This window comes from Xiphophorus hellerii, chromosome 1, assembly GCF_003331165.1.
Source record: "Xiphophorus hellerii strain 12219 chromosome 1, Xiphophorus_hellerii-4.1, whole genome shotgun sequence".
NCBI classification, from domain to species: Eukaryota; Metazoa; Chordata; class Actinopteri; order Cyprinodontiformes; family Poeciliidae; genus Xiphophorus; species Xiphophorus hellerii.
The window spans coordinates 13,689,382-13,714,620 of record NC_045672.1 but is presented as its reverse complement, the minus strand read 5'-3'; the positions used below and the strand labels follow the sequence as shown (position 1 = coordinate 13,714,620).

The 25,239-nt window shown below is 39.7% G+C and overlaps 1 protein-coding gene across 1 annotated transcript; it reads right to left on the bottom strand.

Annotated features, from left to right (window-relative positions):
• Positions 1–1,016: 1,016 nt before the first annotated feature.
• Positions 1,017–24,775, bottom strand: noc2l (NOC2-like nucleolar associated transcriptional repressor). The gene is given in 19 exon segments (XM_032572623.1): positions 1,017–1,335; positions 5,408–5,491; positions 6,986–7,121; positions 7,328–7,441; positions 13,293–13,436; positions 13,727–13,828; positions 15,721–15,834; positions 18,372–18,483; positions 20,143–20,282; positions 21,145–21,333; positions 21,466–21,507; positions 21,509–21,580; positions 21,659–21,769; positions 21,866–21,944; positions 22,042–22,132; positions 22,899–23,133; positions 23,215–23,404; positions 24,173–24,292; positions 24,639–24,775. Coding segments are annotated over 19 exon segments (2,220 nt in total). The 5' UTR covers positions 24,659–24,775; the 3' UTR covers positions 1,017–1,210.
• Positions 24,776–25,239: the final 464 nt, after the last annotated feature.

The window sequence follows — 25,239 nt, the reverse complement described above, 5'->3', positions numbered from 1 at the left end:
GAAAAAAAAAAAGGCACAAGAAGCTCTTAATGCAAGTGTTTTGAATTTCTTATGGAATTTTTTTTAACTATAAAAAGCAATGAATTAATAAAAAAAAATGTTCTCTAGATTTCCCTTCAGAAGTTTTGTTTTCATCCTATTTTTCTATTCACCACACAGGTGAAATAAATCCTACAGAAAAATACTCTGCCGTCTCTTGTGTGTTTGTGGTGGTTCTGTAAAAAATGTGCAAAGCGGGGAGGGGGGAGGTACGTGGTCTCCTGAGGTGTGTGTGTGTGTGTGTGTAGAAGGGGGAGGTGACCCATGAGGGGCACAGTTCAGGTCAACACCAGCTGTTGAAGTGTGAGGTTCAGCCGCAGGCCAAGGCCTCCCTGCCTGTGGGGGAAAACCTGACCCTCTTCATACACACACACACACCAGCCTCAGCGCCTCACTCACACTCACCTTCCTCCTTCAAAGCACCACGCTGCGTTAACTCTGATGGGACTTCCCTCCGCTTTAGGCGAGCTCCTGCGCCAGAAGCTTCTAAAATCTACTGCGGAGGAAACGTGACAGGCAGTTGTTTAATTAAATCTGTTTTGTGGCCTTAAAACAAATCCACAGTGCAGTGCTAGATTCCTGCGGTATCACCTTCAGTTTAGCTGTGAATCTGTAGAAAATGTGCAGAGAAGCCCAGATAGAAAAACCGGTAAAAAAATAAAAAATGGAAATGCTGCGTCTGAGCATAGAGACAGTGGACCGGTGGGGGGTTGGGGTGGGAGAGGCAGGAGTTGGCACACAAACAGAACAGCCTGTGTTGCAGCTTCACCACCTGGGCAGAGTCTTGGCACCGCATCAGACGGCGCCCTGCCGTCCTGGCAAAGCAGCGCCGCCGCGGGGCCCGACGCCCGCCTCTCCACGCCCTTCCTTTGGCCCGGCTCAAAGCTGCCACAAAATAGCTCCCTCTTTCAAAGCCTGAGGGGAACTGCAGGTGAGCACATGTGCAGAGGATTTACTTCCATCCATCACACACCACAACCGATTCAAACTTTTAATAATAAGAATGAAAAAAAGGACACAAGGCGCCACAATCTGGGGGTTCCTGAACATTTTCTGGGTCAATAAACTTACATTATGATCTTATTTGTTCTGTACACATGAAGCGATACAAAATTCTGAAGTGGAAAGTCCAAAAACACACAGTGAACCTCAACGTAACGAACTCGGAGGCTCAGTCTTCGTCAGACAGCTGCAGGTCTTCGACCACGTCTTCCTCTCCCTCTGCCAGTTTTATCAGAGCAGCAGAGGAGAGCGGCTGGGGAGCCGTGGAGGCTTCTTCATCCTCATCATCATCGGCTGGAATATAAATTAAGACATGTCCTTTAAAATCTCAACCCTGATACACAAAACCATCAATAACAGAAGGTAGGAGCTACATGGTGTGAGTTTGTATTGTTCAGTATTGCATTAAGAGTCATCTTAAGTCCCTTTATAAACTGTATTTTATTATTTTAATGTAAGGGTGGCCCGATCATCATTTCTCATCTCTGACTTAATCTATGCAAGTTAATACTGTTATTTCTTTTTATTATTCTGTATTTTGATTTCATTAATCTGACTAACAAAAATGAAGACTTTTTTGATGTTTTCTCTTTTCCCAAATTCATGTTCTTCACTACTCTGACAATAATTTTGCACATTTTCGTCTGTTTTTGACCCACTAGATGAAATTAATTTGAAGATCAGATGGAGATAACCTCAGTAAGGATTACTCAGGAAATAAACTAACCAACCAGCCTTCAGGCTCCTCTATTAACCACATTGTGTTAGCAGAGTTTTGATGTTCTTGGTTCTTTTGTAACCTCCCCAATGAGAAACTAAGGGACTCTTGGAGTAATTTTGGTAGAGCAACACTCATCAGAGGCTCATTGTTTCATTATTTGTGGCTAGTGGCTTTCACTGTGGTTTCCTGGAGTTCCAAAACCTTAAAAACAACCTTCCAAGCCCTTCAAACAGTTACTTTGTTTGCAACATTTTTTGAATTTTCTATACATCAGAGTATGAGGCGTCACTTTTTGATGAGCTCCAGTCTGCTTCATGATGTCAGACAGGTTTGTTTTAAGTTGTTTCTATAGATTTAGCAGTCATTATCTTCAGGCTGTTGTGAGTGAAATTTAAAACTCACTGTCCAAAAATGGTGATTAGCAACTATATTTAACAATGGAAAGATTTATATTTCCGCATATGTTCAGGTTGATTTGAACCGCGTTGTTCCGCTCAAACATCATCCTCATTTGGAAACCACAATTAGTGTTTTCTCAACTTTGTCTAATATTGAAAGTTGCTGATCAGAAAACATGCAAGTATGACAGATGAAAACTGAATAAATCTGTCCTTCACACTTATGTTTAATGCATAATGACATTAATAAAATCTTAAATTACACATAGAATTATTTTTGATTAAATGCAACAATATCCATGAGAATACAACAACATTTTAGTAATGTTTTTTTTTTTTTTTTTTTTTTAACAAACTAAGATTCTTAGTTTTTCTAATTGAAAGGATTCAGGGATCACAAACTGATCAGATTAGAATAATCCAGCACAGATTTGTCACAATCTAAGGTGATCCTAGCTGCAGAAAAGCTGTGATGAGCGTCTTTATTAGTCGACTGTCATCCCTAATCGGTTAATGATACAACTTCCTGTCTTACTTCAAAATAAAAGCATGTTTCAAAAACATTCACACCCTCCATATCAATGCTGAAAAACAGCAGCTGACCCTTACTTACTTCATCTGACTGGCATTTTGGCGGCAGCTAATCAGATATTCAGGAGACATTTTGCGAAATTTTTTTTTTTTTTTAATTGCATCTTTAGATGTTGTTGGACAACAAATGAAAACTGGCAAATAGCTCACAAAAACTATTATGCTTGTAACAGCAGTAAATGAAACTGTCAGACAGTGCTGTGTCATTTCATTCCTGAGACTTTCTCCCACTGATGTATATCAAAGCTATGGCTGCAGTGCCTCAGAAATGCTTTGCTAACGCCTGCTAGTATTGACACACCAATTATCCACACGTTCATTCCCTTTAATCTATTATTTTAGCAAGTTAGCATTTTCCTAGAACTCCAGCTCTAATTGGTTAGAGTGTAAATGAGGTTCACAGCAGCTCTTTACCCTGTAAAGTTTAAATGTTAGAAACGTTTTAAATAGCTTTAATAGCAATATAAAGCAGTGAAATAGATTTATCCTACTTGACTTTTTTCTTAAAATCTTATTCAGTTTTAATACTGAAAATGAAGCTCAGATTTGTTTCTCATTTGATATAATTTCTGTATTTGATACATTTAAAAGACAGATTTTCCTGTAAACTGTAAGGCCTGTCTCACAAGGCCTGTATCTTAATCAGGATTTAAGATACAGGTTCCAAAAATGAATTAAAAGACTAAAAATCTCGCATTTTTGCTGAATTATTACTAGAGGTGTGCCGATCGATTGGCCACCGATCATGATCGGCCGATTTCCATGAAAAAGTGTATGATCGGTGATTGCCGGTCACGGTCTCTTGTTGCCGATCACCTGCATCTCATTCACAGCCTGCGTGTGCAGCTCATCTCCTCTTTCCTTCACACTGCGCCACAGTAAGTCCTAAGCAATGTGGTGTGGAACTATAACGCTCTGAGAGCGAACGGGGTAGTTTGCGTGTTGCAGTGGAAATTTACCTCGGGGGTGAAGCACGTCAAAATGCGTCAACGCAACGTATCTAATGTGACATTTAAAAAACAAGCATTTGACGGAGTTTGTCTACATCGAGGCTCAACGCAGCAAAAAAGGACTTCCGGACCAGAGCGGCCAGTGAAGCAGCGCACAACTACCAACACTCAGCCGAATTAGAATCATGTCCGGAAAGCTAAACAAACAACCTGAAAAAATAATTTAAGTCTTTGAGCTGGCGGTGTAAGATGCCGGTTCTGCTCTCGTTGTTGAACTACCGCTACCGCTGGCAGTAATATTTCACAGACGTGGCGCCGTTTCTGCTCCACCTGCAGTGACCTCTCACACCGAACCTCTGCTTAAAGCTGCAGCACGTAACTTAAAAAAAGGAAAGATTTTAAATATATATTAAAACTTTTGTTGTCCTAACACAAGACAGATAATCTCTGAAAAAATAATAGGTCTCCTCTGCCTCCTCCTGTGTTCTGCAGAATTACTCCGCTTGGTCAGAAACAACCAATCAGAACCAGCACTAATCAGCTAGCCAGGCTCTCAGGAGGGATTGTTTATTTTGATGCAGACTGCGTTTGACTTCGAATGAATGTTTCCTTTTTTACTTGACCTTATTTGATATAGGTAGATTTATTTGAGTCATGTATAATTTATGGTACTGAGAGCCTTACTATTAAATATTATGTAACTGATTGCAGGTTTTTCAGTCCTATTGACTGAATAGCTGCTGTATTGTGCCTGCAAGTATTTTGCATGTTTTATGCCTAAATTAGGTGAATTTATTGTCAGATATTTTTTAAAATTTTGTCAGATCACATAGCACCATTTATACCTAAAGCAAAAAATTAACAGTCAATCCAGGCGATCGGCAGAGATCGGCCTCATTGGTGATCGGTATCGGCAGCAGAAAACTTGGTCGGAGCATCCCTAATTATTACATTAGTATTTATGTGTACTTAAGTAAATTTATTTTCATTGGTATTTAGTTCATTTCTAAAGATCAAACCCTCCTTTTGAAGAAGAATTTAAAATTAAACTCATGTTTCATTGCAGCGTAATCTCAAACCTAGAGAGTGGCCTTTAATTTAATTTCCATACGTTAGTTAAATTGGGAAAAGATTAACTTGCTAAGAAATCTTGTTTTGTAGGTGAAGATAATGTCAGAACCGTTTCTGTTCTACTGTCACAAATGTGAATATGTGTAGTTTGTTCAAGTGTACTGAGAATTAGAAAACAAAAAGCACTCCATGTGGGGTTTGGGTAAAGTCCCTCAGGTTCACTGTAAGGCATGGTGGAGGATCAGTGATGCTGTGGGCCCGTTTCTTCTCCAAATGCCCGGGAATTACCTTTAGAGATCCCAGTGGCACCATTGAGGTTTTTAAATTACCAACCTAAATAAAGATCTGGTAGAGTCATCATGGAGTTTTTCAGTAAAATATTGATGCAAAATTGGCCAAATCAGCAGAGAAAAGTCTCAGTTCTGGATCAAGTGTCATCTTGATGGATTAAATGGGGAGTAGTAGGAAATGGTACAGTCAATCGGACGACCAGTAACTGTGCATATTTGCCTAAAATGAACAAAAATCCTTTATTTTACACATTTATACTTGAAAGTTTAATCAAATTACTGAAATTACCATCAAATAACCAAAATAAAACCTTTATTTTTTTCGACACCGATACTATAACTGACCTGAGTCTTCCTCCTCTGACCCTTCCTCGTCGCTCCCGTCTGACAGGTCCTCATCTTCGTCTGATTCTTGGTTGCTCTTCTTACCTGCGAGAAAATAAGAGGCAGAAAAAGAAAACATCAAAGTGCGCTGATTTTTGTCTCGCGTTTCTTCCCTCAGATGCTCCTAAAGCTTGCACCGCCGCATCGCTGACGTCTGAGGACTTTGGAGACGCGGATATGTGGGCCAGGTATCAGAGGCAGCTGGAAGTGTCTATTTCCTCCTGAGATGGAGCTGAGAGTCGATTACAGGCGCCGCTGCCGCTGCTGCACAAACACCCATGACAGTTTACTACCGGCAATTTCAGACATCTCCTGCTCACGGCCTAAATATAGCAAATGAAGATAGCAGACAGGTTCCAGAGCTACAATCAGGACGGCAGTGTGTGTGTGTGTGAAGTTTGGAGTTCTTCTGAACTTGTCCTCAGAGGAGATTGTGTGTGTAGGTGTGTGGGGGTGCACGCGTGTGTGTTGTCTTGCCAAAGGGACAGAGCGGGGTCCACTGGCTTTGAAGTTGGAGACGTGATGAGAGGCTGACGGCGTGATGGAGAGAGAAGCAGCGCTGCTTCCTCTGCGTGGAGCTCCACACACACACACACACACACACGCAGAGAGATAAACAACGACTACTGAAGCATCAGGTAGTGCTCTGCTCCCGTCTGAATTAGAGACAACAAACGTGCGCTCACTCTTTGAGGCTCACACGCCGCACGCAGATTTCCGCAGCGCTGCCTCAGAGCTTTGCCCCCAGATGACCTGGATGACTTATAACCGCCACTGAATCATCAGTGCTCGCTTCCTCTCCCTCCCCCCACCGCTTCTCGCCAGACCCGGCCTGGACGGCGGAGTGGCGGCCGTGCGTTCAGAGGGAGCCGCCACCTCTGGCTGTTCCAGCAGGCTGCTTTGAATTAGAACCCCCTCCCTGCTGGGATGCAAGCCTGTACTTCCTGTTAGGGGGGAATTTCAGCTCATGCGTGTGCGTGAGCTCGCCAGCAGCGGCCCATCCGTTTGTGGGGGCTCTCCCTACAATGAAGTCCAGATGCATTTCAAAAAAAAAAAAAAGGAGAGAGAAAAAAAAAAAAGGAAAATTAAACCCTGCCACAACCTCCTCCTTTCCTCCAGAGGGATTTTTCTGGTTGGAGCACGTCCGAGCGCTATGCTAGGCTGTGGGAGAGAGGCTCCAGCTGCATGTGACCCGCCGACGACCCCGTGCGCTCAGATCGTACGGGGAGTTAAAAGGATGAGCCGCCTCCTGGTGGAGGGGCAGCGGACCAAAGCGTCTGATAAAGCAGAGGTTTTAATTTCCACAGGAACAGCCTGGGAGGACGTGCTTAGTAAACGGCGACACACGTGATCTGGACCATGGAACAAAATCTCAAGGCAGAGCAATCAGAGGCAGCCTCATCAACCTTTTAACTTTGCTTTCCAGCCTGGTGTGACAAAACACTGCCCCCTAGAGGCTGAGATTGGTACTCCCCCCGTCAGAGCAAGAAGTGGTGAGGCTTGTTCTGCATCGAGTTTTCAAAGTGGGACTTTCCTTACTTTTGATTTTGAGTCCTGTGTCGCTGTCGTCTGAGTCGCTGTCGGACTGGAACAGACCCTTGAATTCCTCCTTGTCCTCCGCCTTCCTCTCTTGGATCTTCCTGCGTTTGATCTCCGGCAGGTCCAGATCCTCCATCTTTACAAGACAACACATAAAAGACGATGGTGTTAACAAGGATATTGCTTCCAGTAAAGAGGCTCCGCCATTCAGCGTGACTGGTTTATGATTAATGCACAAGAGCAATTGTTGTGGGTAACAGTGAGGCTGATAGCAGAGACGAGCCAGAAGCCATTCATGATGACTGAGGCTGATGTGGGTGGGGCTTTTAACGGGATAATTACCCTCTCTTTGCCAGAGATCTCCAGCTGGATCTCCTTCTCCCTCAGCTTCTTCCACTGGCTGTAGTACCTGGAGAGGGGAGTCCCCTCCTGCTGGGTCTGCTTCTCCCAGGCCGCCTGACACAGAGCACACACATGGCGGACATATTGAGGCGTGGACGGGCACCAACAGAGGAAAACTACGCAGAGCCTCGCAGAAACTTTCTAAAGCTGTCAGCAGGTTCACTAAAGCCCTGAAATCCTCTTAAAATACATCGCCTTGAACTTTTTTGCATTTTTTTTTTAATTCATTCCCGTTTGAGTTTGATTCTCTGTAGAACTACTTTTCTCTTAAGTTACAGCTAATTTATTCTTTTTTTTCTATCAAGAGTTGCTCTAATATCCTGCCCATATCACGCTGTCAAAATAAGAATTGTTCTTTTTCCGCCACATCTGATATTTTACATGGAGGCCAGAGTAGCTTATTTCTAGTTTCATCTGCATGTTCTTCTAGAATCTAGAAGTCTAGATTATGGTTCTGAAGTCTTTAACATCCCAAAAGACATTTTTCCCCTCAGTCCGGTTGAATAAATCTTATTTAGAGCAGCAAATGGACACATGAAAAACACAAAAAAATCTTAGAATTTTTCATGGATACTTACTGTGAAGACATTTGTTATTTTCAATAACTACTGTTTTATTATTTCTGTCTTCAGGTTTTAAAATATTTAACAAGAACTTTTTCATGGATTGCTGATTGGGTATATTATATTTTTAAAAAGCACAATTTTAAACCTGAGGACAATAACAGCAGATCTAAAAAATATTACTGGTACTAGTAATGTCATTTTTATTATGAAAACATATGATTTTATTTAAAAAAAACAAAACAAAACAAAACAAATTGAAAATCTTAAAATCTGCATTTGTTATGCAGTTCAGTCATTTTTTTGATAATGGGACAAAACATATTAATGAACATAATCATGTAAATACATCAGATTATAGCCAAGTAGCTAATTTTAGACATATCTATTTTCAAAACACGAGTTGGTTCTTAGTTCATGGTTTGTGCAAAACTGCAAACAAAACAAGTCATTTCACGGCACTGTCATCTCGCTCCTTTCTAAATCAATCCTACGTACTAATGAGACTTTTAAAGGCAGTTGGACACAGCATCTTATTTAGGTGCATGAGAGTAAAGGTGAGCGATATGGACTTTTATCGCAGCATTTTGTGGTGCTATTGAGACAGTAGTAAAAGTGATAAGAACTTACTTATTTTTTTTAGGTAACTGCATGGCTGTGACTGCATGACAGTAATCATAGCCCCACAAATACTGCTACTAAAAAGCATACCAACTTGTAATATGCTTATTTTAGACACCAGTCATATAAGAGTGATTTTTATTACTACACTACATAGTAACTGCATTTAATCATATTTTAAAATTTATTGATACTCTCACTAAACAGTGGAGAACAGAGTAAAAATAATTCAGACAGCGCAGAACAATTTGGGGGATATTAAAAATAATTAATTGGACTTTATTGTGACAAGAAACTTATCACAATAAATGACAAAGATATGGTAAATCCCAACCCATATGGGAGTAAAATAGAGTAAAAATTAAAATGCATCCAGTTGTTTATATTTGTATAAAACCTGGAAAAACATTTTTCATTCCCTTTCCCCTCAACAATTACATAGTACTTTGTGTTAATGGTGGTAAGTGGTGTGAATACATTTGCGAGGCACGGTCTTAGTTTTAAAAGCACCTTCACACCCCAGAAGAAACAGAAGACCGACAGCAGAGGGATGAAAGGAGAGATCTTCTCCATCTCTTAAAGGTCTGCGTGGATGATATTGATTAGAACCAATCACATTATCCGACCGACAAACCCAATAGAGCGAGCAGACTGCAGTTTGGTTCAGCCTTAACACATTTATCACAATCTATGGCTATTAAACATGAGCGACACTGACATACATTGGGTTTTGATACACAAGCTAAACTATTTTCACAAAGTCCAGCGAGAACCCTGGATGGAAGCAGGGCATAATTAATTAGGCTCGCTCTCAGTTTGGGTGACATGTTAGTAAGCAGGGGGCCTGGCGCCCAGAGGGGGGCCGTGGCCTTTTCCACGGCGGCAGCAGTGGGGCTGTCCCCTCTCCTCCGCCAGTAGTGACACCTCCACTGCTGCCATGATGCCGGGGAGTCCACGCCATCGCGACAGCCTCCGCTGAGCTGAGATCCGAGGCGACAGGCGCTGGCACGGACACACACACGCACACACACACTCTCTTCCCCACAGCTAGGAACATCCACTCTTTGTTGCAATTCTCCTAAATATCAATGTGGCATCAACTCGAAGCCAAGTCACGTAAAAACATTCATGTATGAATTGATTTGTAATATAAAGCCATAAAACGAAAACAAACCAACTGATGCTCATTAATGCAGCCATGCTGCTACCTTAAAAGCCTTTAAGAGCTTTGAAATAACCGCAGGATGATTTCTCAGTTTAAAAAGCAAACTTTCCTGCATTAGCAGCCGCGATGCTCCTGCACCTCCTTCCTAAACTACAGCACCACCCAGAGGAAAAATCTAACTTAACCATCTGACTAAACCAGTTTAGACAATTGTTATATTCTAGTTATAGAAAACAAATTTAAATCTATCATTTTAGAGGACTTCAGTTTTATCAGTAACTACTACTACTAACAGATTTTGTTGCAAATTAAAGCCTTTTACGATTGTTAGTGATTTTATATTTTTTTTAAAAAAGCCAATTGTATGTGTGTGGAAGTCTGCTTGAAACATGAACACCTCTCAGGGCTATAAAAGTAAAACCACAGAGCTACTGACGCAGATCATATATGGTCAACAGCTCAGAGCCTTAAAACAACAAACGTGGTACGGAGATAATGAGGGACAGTGATCAAACCATTAAATCAGCAGCAACATTTCAACATGCAGTAACGTAGGCTCTAATGTGAGTCAGTCTGTGCGCCGTTTAGAACCTCAAAAGTAACATGTGTCATAGCCCAGCACTTAGTTCAAAGTCCGTTAAATGTGACAAATGGTTAAACCGAGGTGGCAAGCGGCTGATGAGAGATGAACTACTGAGGCACGCCGCAGCAGAATATGGTGAAATTACAAAGCATGATTTTTATCAATAGATCAAACCAAAAATTGCAAAATTCATTACAGATGCAGATGGATAAAAACTTGAGCTGTAAAGTGACTAGCATCACTCTGCAGATGCACCCAAGTTTTACAAGACATGAAACCTTTTTAGGAAAAAGACGTGAAGAACTGAGGCTTCGTCTGCACAAAACCAACGGCATTCAGTCATTTACACATCAGTCACTTTGGCTTAGACGTTCCTCACACTTCAGAGACAGCTGTAAGAGTGACACAATAACAGGACATTACAACAGTCACAGGTTTCTAGCAAGAAGTAACAATTAAAAGCCTCGAAGAAGGTCAAGAGTGAAAGAAGTACATGCCCTGGGGTTCCTGGGGATTACCTGAACCATAGCAGCAGGTACAAGTTAATTTGAGAAAAATAACACTTGTATCACTGGCTGGCTGTGCATTTAAGAGTTCATTTAAGATTCTTTTATTTGTTTTTAAAAGTTTACATGAACTTGACCCATTTTACCTCTGAACTGCTTAACCAAAACTCTCCAGCTCAGGTCAGCTCTGTACAGCACTTTGTCACAGCTATTGTTGTTTTAAAGTGCTTTATAAGTGAAGAAGTAGTACTGTTTGAAGTAGCATTCATTTCAGAGGTCAACGTTTCCAACATTAAGTAATTCCTCATAAAAACATTGTGTAGCCTCACAGATACACTGTATTTAGCTAAGCCAGTGGAGGGACCCTCAGCTGCTTCCTCCTAATTTAACGGGTCACGTTTTGGAAGCTGGCTGGCCGTTACGGATGATTTTAGATCAAAACAATGCGGAAAACTGGAAAATGGAGGCAGGCTAATCAATCAGATGGCAAATAAGTTGTGTCAATCTTATTGATTTCTTTATTATTATAGACTTTGGCTGAGCAAACACTGCCAATAACAAGGAGGTGTGTCTGTGCTCAGTTCAGACATAAAAGGGGCAGCCTATGTGACCTTACAGTCTCATTTCAATGCAACATCTATATGCAGGGCGTCCAGGCAGCGTCTGTGTACTGTTCGATTGGAGGTGTGCAATCAATCAGGTGGAGTTTGGTGAGCAATGAGCTGCTTGGCAGGACGTCTCAGAGCAGAAATATCTGTGATCATGAAACGTCTCCACCACCTATAGAGTCATAGAAGGAAAAAACGAGCTGCTCTGAAAATACCCTTTGACCCGCAAAAAACCCCCAGAAAAATTCTGATTCAGAAAAAAAAGCAAACAAGGGAAACAATCATATTGGATCATCTGCCACCGACTGCCCTGATTTAGAAAAAATGTTAATTTTCAACAGCAACAGAAAACAAAACATGTTGCAAAATTTTTATTATTAAGAGGCATAATCTTTAAACAGATTAACAGACACCAAACTAACCTACTGCCAGGGCTGACTGGTTATGGTAAAATTTATTCTGATTAATATTGATTTAATTATTATTTAAAACTGATTAGTAAGAGAGATTGGAGAAAAAAGTTGTTTGCTCCCAGCAATATCTTTTTGTTGAATCTTCCCTTAAAATGATTGATATTTAAATGTATATGTATATCACAAACAAACAAAACAGTCTTATGAAAATTAAGTGCAAACTTGAAAAGAAAAGAAAGTTCACAAACTAAGTTTTATGTATATGCCAAAAACAAGTAACTTAATGTTAACCACAACTAAACACATTTGTTTACATTTTAGTGCAGCTACTCAAAGATCCTATTTATGCATCTCCCTTCCGACTTATTTCACAAAATACAACAATTTTATGCACAAAAGTTCACAATATGAAAGACGTAAAAGTCAGAAGACAGTTAAAAAATAAAAACATACCGTACTAGTAAAGTGGCATATTAGAAGCTAATGTTAGTCATCTGAATGTGATCTGTTAAAATTATTTAGATCTGAAGAAGCAGTTGACCATTATTTAACATTAGCATGTTAGCGAGTGATAGGCTGTTTGTTAATTTTAGAACAAGAACTACTATAGACACAAAAGCAGAACTAGCAATGCCTGTTGGGCACTAAAAGAATTTAAAAGATCACAATCAGATGGTCTGTCTGTGGACTCAGTTTTAGTTTCTGTTACTTTTCTTTTTCCAACACGCCTTTCAAAAACTTCTTTTATTTCTGCTACTATGTGGGCTATTCTTTAACAGGTGTCTCTGTTTCAGTTCTGCTGGGTTTTTTTATTTTGCGTTCATCCTACGTGCTCCTATCATATGTGGCTTTTGTAAGAGTTTGGAGCCAAAATTGACTTTGGACAATAAATCAGAATCCTAAACGCCACGGTTGTTTGTGACCTTTAGAGGAAACAACAATGACATGATTTGCTGGTATTTTCATCAAATGTAATTTTTCCTACTTGAGCAGGATTTTTTGGTTTGATAGATGATGCTGACTTCACACATCCAAAAATATATTCTAAAGCACATTATGCTCAATTGAATGTGATATTTATAAATTATTGGGACTGAACTGGTCAAATTTCTTTCCTAAAATGCCTCACAACAAAAGCAGAGGGTGACTGAGACATCAAACAAATGTCTCATTGGATGAATGAGAGCCATTCTTCTGAGTGCGATTTAACCTCAGATAACCTTTTATTTTCTACATGAATATGAAAATTGATGCGACAGTTTTAATATCAACTTTCTAAAACGTGTTGAACTAAAATGTTTTAGTATTTTCTATCTTACTTGTATACCTGAAGCTTGTCTACCTTAGTTTAAAATTTTAAGCTCTGCAAAACTTTAACTACTTCGGTACAAAATACAATTTTAAGAAAATAAATCCTCTTCCTCCTACACCTCCTGCTGTACTCACCACGGCAGCAGAATCAGCCACTCCGAAGGCGGCCTTCTGTCTCCGTCCTGTGATATAGCTGCTGTTTTCCTGTATCTTCTCCAACAGCTGCCGCATCGGCTTGGAGTAATTGGCCACTTTGCATTCCTTCAGGAAAGCTTTCAGCTGCAGGGACATGGACGAGATGCATGAGGGAGGAAAAAAAAAAAAGGAACCAGCAGAAGAGATGATCCCGTCTACTGATGAGCCGCATTCAGGCAGAGAGTTTGTGATTGTTTCCCCTGAGGGAAGCAGATTTAGCCTTCGTGAATCTTACATACAGAACATAAACCGCTGTTGCGTTCTGCATCACTGCTTCTATGCTAAACTGAATGTGTTTAATTGTTGCCCTGTGGATCAGTGACGGTATAGCTGTGCAGATAAATATCGATAAATGGGTTTCAGATCTTGATTACCTGAACAATGGTGGGCAGGGCGAGCTCAGGGAAGCCAATAGAGTAGGCCTGAGTGTGAAAGTACTCAAGCATCAAGTCATACAGCTGGTCAATCAGCCCGTCCTGGAATTACAGAAGAAAAGATATTATATTTGTGCATAAAATTCAAAGTCTCAATGGCTTTCCAAGGGTTTTTCATAATTTACCTAGCAGCTTCTCTAATGCAAATGAACATAGCTGGCAGTCAATCAGTATTTTTATTTAATTTCAAGCCTTTACAAAACAAATCACAAAAGATAATATTTAGCAGTTCATAATATGCCATTATTGGCATACTGGTGTATAGATTATTAGCATTAGTGTCTATGCTAGTAAAAGCATATTGATAGTGAATGTTCACGATCCAACATTTGTATATTTACTGACATTAACTCTCAAGAGAATGTTAGTATTTTAGCCAATAACAGCTAACTGCTATTAGAGTAGTAAATAGATAATGCCAATCTTAATGTTAGCATTTAGATAAAAATAATCAATTTGAACATAGATAATATTTGCTATTGATAGCCATTGTGTTCATGTTAGAAGCTAAAGTAAAGGCAGACTGAACATGAACTGGTAAATGTGAACAGTTTATGAAGCAGACTGACCATTAGCAGCATATAAGCTGCTGCTAACAGTTGTAGAAAAACTTAAAGTTATCCAATTACTCAGATGGTCTGTCTGCCGTTACTTTAGCTTCTGATGTTTAAATTGCTTGTACTCTATTTCTTAAACCCTTTTTTTAAATTACTTTGTTCATCTTGATGCTATGTAAAGAAATCTTCAATAGGTGTGATTATTTAAGTTCTTCAGCAGTTTTCTGCAACATTTTTAGACTCTGCCACTCAATCTGCTTTAATTATACACCGACAGATTTCCGACATGTTTTGCTCCTCTAACATTTCTACTACTTTTAACTTTTGAACAAATGTTTCTTCGTCATCTCAGCTGCCTTCAGCACATCTGCTTACAATATTTAAGAACAACAGTAAATGTTCTACTTATTATGACCTACTTATAAAAGTCTGATGCATTTGAATTAGTATGACATGACATTAAGCTAGTAATACTAGGATTTTTAACCATAAAATCCAATGTGACTGCTGCCCAGACATTTAATTTGTTTGAAGCCATAGATTGAGGCATTATAGTAATACATTTGTTGATTGGTATTGAGGGCAAAAATCTACAAAATAAGCAAATGCTAACAGCTAACATAAATCAGTTTTCTTTGAATGGATTTTTCATTAGGAATGTAATTTCAGTAGTTATGGCTTCTAGTTTCGCGTGTTAGAGACTTCTGTTTTTGCTATTAAAAAGGTAAGCCACAGATTTTTCTACAAACCTCATACACAGAATACAGAAGAACAGGAAACAACCTGAATTAAAACAAGGACATTCACTTTCAAAAGTAGCAACTATAAACTGATCCAATGCTGTAAATTAACATTACTTTATCATAGCATAAGGCTAAAAAGATTAACAAAAACATTAATGTACGAGATTATTTATTTTACTAATTTTGTACATTTTTGTTTATTATTATTTCCTCAAAACCCAAAGATTTTAGAAGGCCCTGCATACAATGTGTAATACAAATAAATGATTATTATTAGTCTTGTCATGGAAATACAATAAAAAACCCTTCAAGCCTGCATGATCTAATGTGTTCTAAAGTTTTAGGCAGATCATTTCGGTTTGTTGTGAGTTTATGTGGCGGCAGCTAAGGTGACAGCAGTACAAACAGTCCTTGCGAGCGGAGAGCGTGGGGGATAATCTCAGAGAGCCGTGCCGCAATCCTCTTTGCTGCCGCGCTCAGCTTGGCAACCCGGGGACGGTTTTAGAGCCCTGACGAGGGGCTGTCAACGCTGCCCTCAATCCCCTCCTGAACACACCCCAGGCTGTGCGAACTACTCCTCTGATCAGCTGTTTCTTCTCAGAAGCAACCAGAAATAAACACCCTCTCCTCTTACCTTGTAGGCCTTCTCCATTAGGTTGACCTTGTTCAGCTTGAGGATCACTGCAAAGTTGATCGGTTTCTTGCTCATTCGACCCGGTTTCTTGTTGAAATCAACTTGCTGGAAGATCTAAAAACAGGAGGCATGATTATAAAATACATCTGCAGAGAGAAGAATGATGCAAGCACCAAGAGCAAACATCAATTATGCTTCACAAGTTCATTTTATTTTTTAAATAGTTGTTTCAGACTATGAATGAGAAGATTAGAGACATGTTATAACTCATTACATTATCCAACCAAGAAACCCAGAGGAAGTTCACGCAAATTTCATCCAATGGTCTACAACTGTCTTAAATCTCAGCATTATACTGATAATCTACTTTACTATAATGTAATGCAGGGACAAAACAAAAGCTGTGTTAATTATTTAATTACTACATGACAAACTTTCCAATAGGTAGTTTTAACGTATTAAACAGAATACTGATAAAACCCTGTTCAGTCACCAACCATGCTTTAAGAAAGTCCGTGTTTTCTAAATGGATATGCAATTGTAAAGTACGGATATTTCCCAAGTTGTGGAGGCTTAAAATGAAGTTCAAGTATATTTTTGACTTTATACCTTATAGTACACTCTGTGCTCATACAACTACAAGAGTCTGAATGCAGAGTGAATTGTGTGTTTGGGTTGCAGTCTCAAATCAGACTCCAGTGATCGCATGTTGATTTCATTGGAATTACTCTGTCTTAAAACAATTATGTGCAACTATGCAAATTCAAACATCATTAAATTGTTTACATATCTATATTATTAATCTAGCTTTCAGTTAATCTAGCTTGCAAATTCAAACATCACTAAATTGTTTACATATCTATATTATTAATCTAGCTTTCAGTTATTTTATTCTTAAAAAATAAAGGGTTAATTATAATTGATATACTTTCAGCGATAATATCGCAATTAAAATTCTCCCGAAGTTGTATGGTCCTATTACTGGCCTATGCCTTGATGCATAAATAGGGATAATCTTGTAATTCATTCACTTTTCTGTTTCATTTAAACCTACAGTGTTAGTCTAAGAACCTGCAACACGGTTTTCTCCTTAATGTGTTCTAGTCTTCAGAAAACATGAAGACTGTTATTTATTATTTGTCGCTCAAACCTCAGAGAAAACTAGAAATCAGTGTCAACTTGGAAAAGACTGATTGGTGCATTTCAAATATTGTTGTATTGATATAAAATGAAAAGACAGAAAATGTAATCTATACACTTTTTGAATCCATCAGAGTGTGCGACACACACCAAACAGCATTTTATTAGCTGTATGTGGACTGCTATAACAATAACCAGGCAACATGGGTTACTCAAAAGCGCCGGTGCTGTAGAGGCAATGCTTTTTTCTTAGTTTGCAAAAGTACATTGAAGCTAACGTGTGGGCTATTTGTCTACGAGCTTTAGCTTCCACATCTGCCCACAGTGTGCAAGTGAATTTCTGTTTTTTGAGAAACAAGCTATTTCTGACTCCCAGTGAGAGAGTGTATGTGTGTGTGTGTGTGTGTGTGTGTGGTCGTTAATACTCTCTGCGTGCGCAGCAGTGCAACGCTCCTGGCCGGTGCAGTCTGTACAAACATAGGATGTGGTGGCGGTCTGCGGGGGAGCCAGGGGGAAGTGGGAAGGCATGGGCCAACCCTGGTGCGATTCTACACACACACACACACACACACACAGCTACAGAAGCAGGAAGCTCCAAATCATACACCCCCCTCGGAGATACGAGAACACACACAGGCACAGGGGCACGGGAGGAAAAGGGGGAGTGCTTGTGCTGCTCTAATTAAAACTGCAGCAGCACACCTCAGCCTGCCTTTAACAAGAAGGGAACAGTGAGGGAGGAAAAAGAAACAACAAAAAACAAAAAAAAGAGAAACACAGGAAGTGTTGTGCGTCACAAATAAACACAGCTTGCTGCGGGGGGTTGCGAGGGGCCTTTGAGGGTGCGTTGGAGGGGGGGAATTGGGCCATAGGCAGAGGATGTGGTCTGCACAGCGCGTTAGGACCAGAGTGTGAACCACAACCGTGCCTGTGTCGCTTCGGTCAAACTGCTGGATGCACACAAACACGCATACGTAGAGCCAGCAGTGACCACTCCCTGGTGGGCCGAGCCTGTTGTTGTCGCCAGCGTGCTGCTCCCATCCAGAAAAACCACAACAAAGACTCGCTATGTGTGCAAACACTTTGCAAACTTTCAGACACAAGGCGAACCAGCGCATGTGAGCACGTGATTAACACCTGACCCAGAGAAAAAGCTGTCGGTTGGTGACCCCTGATTGGTCTGATAACAAAAGGTGCCTCGAGCGCAGCTCTGCTCCTCGACATGTTTCCTCCTGAGCTCCTTCGGTTGTAGCCGTTGAGACCAAGATGCACTTCACATGTCACTGATGTTTTTCCACAGCCAACCACCGACGGAACATTTCATCACATTTACCTTTTCACTGTTTCCACTTGAGACAGAAACAAGCGACGCACTATTGTTGGTTCAAGATCATTTACACCCTCTGAGGTGCTCACACTGGGTTCTGATGGTGAAAACCTGATTTCACAGTGCTGGAAGCAGACTTTCACTCTGAGGTTTGGGTGGTGATTCCTGGGTTTGGGGGGCTTACCTCGAGAAGAAAAGGCAGAACAGGCACAAAAGTGTTGGTGCTGCTAGAAAGCAAGGTGAGTGCTCTGCAGCAGTGCATCCTGAGAGGGTAATATCTGGACGTCGGCACCAGTCTGAAAGCAGAAAGAGCGGTCAGTGTCGCCACCTGCTGTTGGAAAAATGTGTAACAGGATGGATTCACCAGAATACTTAAATAATCAATAACTAATTTAGACATTTGGGTTGTAATCCCTGTATTTGGAGAGCTGAAACATAAAATAAACAACTTCAATCTGCCTCATATCCATTTTTATCCAATTTCAAAGCTTAAAAGTCCCTCTGGGGAAGTCAAAGCTTTGATGTTACTACTTTGCTAGTGCTGATATTTTTCTTAAATCAGAAAAGTTTAAAAGTTAAAATATTTACGAAAGAACACAAGGTAATGCCACTGAGCATTTTGCATTCTAAATCAGATTTGTTCTTTATTCTCCTTTTTGGAAGTCTAAAATTTTGATTTACCATTTGTCAATGAATTTACCCTTCATCAGAAAAACTAAAACAAAGTAGAACAAACGTGAATCTCAAGGTTTTTAAATCAAATCCAAGTAAGTAAGTACTACAATGTTAGCTGGTCTAGTTAGTTTATTTAAATGTTTACAGCACAATCCAAATGTGTGTTTAAAAAAAAAAAAAAAACTATATCCAGCAATGCATGCAAGCAATGTATTTTATTGAATCATTTTAAGTCCTCTAACTTCTGATTTTTTATGTCTTTTGTCTGGGTATTGATGCTGTGCAACATTCATGCACAGATTCCACACAAATATGTTTATTGCCTTCTGCCAGACACCACTACAGAAAATAAGCAGAAAGGATGCCTCCTAAAGCTCTGCCCACCAAAGCAATGCATTCTAATGATGGACCAAGAAAAATGGAAATAACTTGGTGGCAAACGCCACCTAGTGTTGAAAAGTGAAATTTCAGATGAGGGAAGTTGTAAAATTGTATTAGATTGAAATTTTGTAAAACTTACTTTTGTCTTGCATTTTATTTTTTAACTAAAGGATATATAGCTTTAAAAAATAAAAATACCAACGCTTGGTGTTTTTATCAGGCATCGTTTCCATAACAGGAACCACTTTAATCCAGTGATTTCCATACTTGCATAACCAGTGATGCATGCTTTAATTCACGCTGAATTTAAATCTTTTGAAATGTTTACAAGAAAACAAACTCTAATAAACCCTTACTAACCAACCACCAAGTATGGTTTGTTTTCTGGTCCTCTGTAAAAACAATGTATTACATTGTCTTATCAAAAATTGAATATGGCAAAACCTGTAGAGAACCACAAACTCAGAATGTGTCAAAGTGCTTTGTGTGTATAACTAAGTTCTCTCAGTTTTGAAAAATGTACCATTTTTCCACAAATTTTATGTCTTAAAAGATAAAATGTCTTCACAGAGTATTCTGAAGCTCTTTAGAATATTAATGGTAAACGTATAAAATATTGATATTATGAGAGAGTATGATTAAAGAATTAACATTTTGTAGGTTAGCTTCGCAAAATATTTTAAGAAGCTAGCCTACTGACAACAGGTTAAAAACTGACCATTACTCAGAAAATTACATTATTCTGAGTAATACTGGAAGTAAAATTATTCAAACAAAGTAACATAAGAGCAGTTAACATTTCACTGTATAGTAAACATTACAATGAAACAAGATTCGAGTGATTCCTTTGATTATAACTTTTTGGATTATCCAACACATACTCAAAGCTGAATACTCACTTGATGGTGCCAAGTATGACTTGGCAAAGAGGGTAGATGAGCGGTTGGAGAACGTCACTGGGATACAAGGTGCTGAGGACCCGACACCACAGATACAGACAGTGAATAAACTGCCAGTTATACACCGCCTGATGGGCCTCCTAAAATAAATAAATAAATAAGTAAATACAACCAATGCCATACTTGTACACAGAAAGGATTTTTTTACTGTATTTGCTGTGGTAAAAAAAAGGGCAGGCTGAAATGTTTGTTGTTTTTTTTTACTTGCCTGTTAGAAACTAAAAATCAGATAATTTCCCAATCAATGAATGCAATACTTAAAGGCTACACTGACAATCTTCAGTGTGGAAGGTATTACTGAGTGCTGGAGAATTAAGTTTAGAAGATCAAAAGGTCTAACAAGCTATTTAAAAGAAAACTATTTTGTATGCAGGCATGTAGGTTGTTCATTCAGTCTACTACCTTAAAACAAGAAGATAAACAGGGCGACTGGATGATGTAGGGGAAGCGCAGAGGAACATATTTAATAACAGTTTTGAGCTTTATTCGTTGTATGATCTGATCAATTCCTTTTTGCTCCCTTGCCAATATCTATAATATTGACAAGAGCATAATATTGATATTATTCTATTTATATTATTAGAATATAAATAATATTTATGTTATTCTGAACTTTATAATATTTCAGATACAACCTGTTTTAATATCACTTAAATGTTTTAAAACGATATTCTATCAACAAAACCTGGTCTGGTAGGAAAATATAACAGCCCCCCATGTCTTTTATAATATATTTCACAAAATGCGGTTAGAAATGTATTGTATCTTATAATATTTGTAGAAACAAGCAAACAGGTATAGCTGCATCTCTAAGATCGCAACAATTACAAAAACATAAATGGTGAAAATGATCATGAACAATTAAAAGTAACGTGATGTCTTTCACAAATGTTTAAAATAAATCTTTATTTCTTTGAGAAAGTGGGGCTTGAACCAACCAACCTTCTTCTTCATGGTCATGGCGTTTCTGAGGTGAATGGCCAGCTGTCGGATGTAGACGAAGGCCTGCTGATAGGCGGCATGAGTGTCCAAGGCGTACATCTCTGTCAGAGTTCTTTGCATGAAGTTAATCATGGGAAGCGCATTGGGAGATGTGAACTTGCAGTTTTGCACATAGGAAATGTACATTTGCTGCAAAGAGGAAGAAAACTAACATGAAAAGAAGAAGTTTCTGCAGAAAACGACCTAAAACTCAATCCTGGCAAGATGGGAAATGTGGATTTATTGGTATAACAAAAGCTTGAGTCAACTTCTGTTGCTTACCTTTAAAATTATATTCAGATACGCCTCCTGTTTGTGTCTGCATGATCTTGTTGAGGGCCAGAAAGGAAAGAACCCGACTCGTTTCCTCCCCTGTGCTCCACTGCTTTAGAAGTTGCTGTAGACCAAACACAACTGGTTAAGAAACTGACCATGAGCCACTCTTTACTGTAACGAATCCGAGTTAAAGCTCAACCTTTAACAGATGCCGACACTGTTTGGGCAGACACAGGTAATACGGTACAAGCTGGTTGACGTGCTTCAGGACAGCAGTGATGACGGTGGTTTCTGTCAGGCAGGATAACAACTGCAGTCGGAGGAATGGGAAAGAAAACCAACAATTAGCAGGATGATAGAAAATGCATTCTCTGTTTTACTCTGCATTCAACCATATCAACCAAACCTGAACTACTCCACCCAGATACATCTTGATGTCACTCAGATTCCGCTGCCATCTTGGACTAGATGAAGGAAGCACCAATCTGAAAACAAAACAGGAATCAATCCAGGAATCAGAGCAATCTTTGTAAAGCTAAACAATAAGTAGTGAGATCTGCAGATGTTTGGGTAACTTCATACTTCTTCTGATCTTTGTTGGGCTTCACGTTGAGCAGCTTCTGCAGCGCCAGGTGAAGCTCTCTGATACAGAGCAGGATCAACGCATTGAACACTGCAGGGATGAAAGAAGGAAATGTCAAGATATTTGCATGGACTGCTTAGAATTATTTTAAGTCAGCAAAACGAAAAATAAATTGTCTAATTTCACAACACTTTCCTAGGCAACCTAACCACTCAAAGTCCTTCGCATGAGAGCCACATTCACCCAGTTCCACTTGCTAATTGGGTGCACATTCAGACGCCGAGCCGCAGATCAGTAGGCAATTTGGGGCCAACATGTGACAGGGGAAAACTGGAATCGAACTCACAACAGTTCAACTGCAAGTCAAATCACAACCCTGTATGTTCCTTATTCCTATGTTTGTTATGCTAAAGGAAACTGCATCCATTAAAACCTGCATGCACAAACACGTAGTTTATCAGTATTAGTCCTAAAGATGGTGTTATAACCTGTGATCTGGCTCTGATCCATTCTTTTCTTGAATTTGCAAAGTGTAAGCAAATGTAAAGTCACTCCTGTTGGATTCTGGACATCTTCTTTCAGGAGTTTGATCATACAAAGAAAGTCATCATGAGCGATACTTTTTCCCTCAGAGCTGCATGGAAACTCAGTGGAGCAAGCCGTCACCACTCTCTAGCAAAACAGCCATCTTTTGAAATGTTACTTTTCATAACTTTCTAATATGATAATATAAGAAGCCACAACAAATTATGCAGAACAGAAATGCTGTGAACAGAAACCAACATGATTTAATATGTGGAGATAGAATCCCTCTGTTGTTACAAGCACAGGCTGCATTCGCTAGGTGAGAACCTACCTGAACTGTCAGCCACCTTGTAGCGACACTGAACCCCTCCTTCCCCCTTCGTCGTGGCAACGGCAGCCTTAAAGGCCTGTGTGACCTCTCTGAAGAGGCGAGGAGTGGGCTCTTTCCTCAAAGCAGCTCTCCACTCTTCAATCATTTTGTCTGTGACTTTGATGGACTCCGCTGCCTTTTTGGTCTTCTTCGAAGGTGTATCTTCTTCATCGTCATCCTCCTCAGAGGCAGCTTCCTACATGGAAAACATGAAAGTCTCAACATCTTTAATTTCACACGTTTCTTACAGATACGCACAAACCACAGGCCGGCTTACCTCCAGTTTAGATGGTACTTTGTGGTACTTATTTCCATCATCCTCCTCTTCGGAGCTGTCCGTGTCATCAAAATTGAGCAGCGATTGGTCGTTCTCCTCCAGAAACTTGTAGAACTCCGGGTCTTTGTTCTTTAACCGGGACAGCTGCTCCTTATGCTCGGAGGCTTTACCCTTCTTTTCATTTCTGCTCCTAACATGATACAGAAACAGATCTACATTGGAGAGGTTTGTTCACAGCAATGATGTGCAGCACCTTAAGAAAGTATTGATATCCCTTGGACCTTTTTACATTTAGTCATAATTCATTATTGTGGTGACATCTGACCAAAGCATCTTCTTCCACGTGTTTGCTGTGTTGTCTATGATTGCAGCCAGCTGCTAATGTAGCTTCTACAGGTTTCGTTTGAAAATGGCTTTCTTCCTGCCTTACTATTAGTTGGTACATTCTTACGGATCACATAAGTAACAGTTGTCCTATGAATAGATTCTTATTCCATTTATTAATTAATGAACTCCTGAAGACACCAGGATTAGATTTTATGTAGTAATATCAGAGTAAAGTGGGTTGTAAATGAAGTCTGCAAATGTAATTATAAAACGTTTGCAGACTACATTTGTAATCATTTTAAAACACAGGGGTCAAACTCCAGTCCTGGAGAGCCACTGCCCTGCAACTTTTAGATGTGCCTCTGCTGCACCACACCTGAATAGAATAATTAGGTCATTAGCAGGACTCTGGAGAACTGATCTACACAAGAAGGAGGTAATTAAGTCATTTCATTCCAGTGTTTTGTACCTGTGGCACATCTAAAAACTGCAGGACAGCCTGCCCTTGAGGACTGGAGTTTGACACCCCTGTTTTAAAACCATTATTGCTTCTCCTTCTACACGACAATATTGCACTGTCACATGGATACAATAAAACAGACTAATATTTGTGTTTACAACAACTACTCACATCGGAGGCTCTGCTTTCTTCTTTTTCTTCTGTTTTGGAGTCTCTTCTTCAGATTCATCTTCCTCTGGAGAATCAAATCCTGAGACCAGGAATTCGTCCACATTGAGGTCTTCTAATTTCCTGGAGCAGATATAAGGTTAATAAACTTGAGTCAGAAACTCTCACACGTGCGTGAATAAGACATGCAGTGTAAAGCAACGAGAAATATGTTAGGAAGTTTGAATGTCTATTTGATAATTAGCCAAATGTATGTGCTAAAACTGTTGTAAATAACATCAGATATAAAGTGTGCTAGCATGTCCGCCCTAAGCTAACTGCGTGGATGGCTAAAATATAACCAAACTGAATTCAATTCGTTCTAATAAACTCCCCAGTGATTTAAAACTATTTAACCTTTAAATTACAACAGGTGCCGAAAGATGAACAGTTTAATTTACGAGTCGCAATAAATAAACCTCTAACAAACCTTTTCTGTTTCGCTGCCATGCTGGATTAAAAAAAACGTGACGCCGGTGTGACTCAGAACTGCAGTACCCATAATCCTCCGGTGCTCGGGGAATGGAAGCGCTCCCTAACATTGAGCCGCTGGGTGAATTGGATAGAAGTGGGGACGAAAGCGGAGCTGAGTGACTTTTCCTCTTGAAATGATGTTGAAAGCATTTTCGGTGGTGAGAGGGGAATTATTCCGGCCTGGATGTGGTGCATACCGCAACCTTTACACTATTTGCCAAAACAAACAATGAGCTTTCCTATTTTTTATTGTATTGAAATCTATCTGATATTAGATAAATAAGTATTATTAGACTGATTGGGGAAGCAGTTAACAGGGGACATGCTATAAATGCAACTGCCTGAAATTAATTGGATTCTTTGTGAAAGTACCAACAAATTTATGGTGGTGCCTTAACGGCTACGCTAATTAATTCACTTTGTTCAGGACTTAACACATATTTTCATATCTTGGTAACCAAACAACTCTGTTGTGAAATATCAAAGTAGTCAAGTGGGAGTCCTCCGATCTCCCCAAGCAGGATGGTGTATGCAGGACGTAAGCCTCGCCCCCCGCT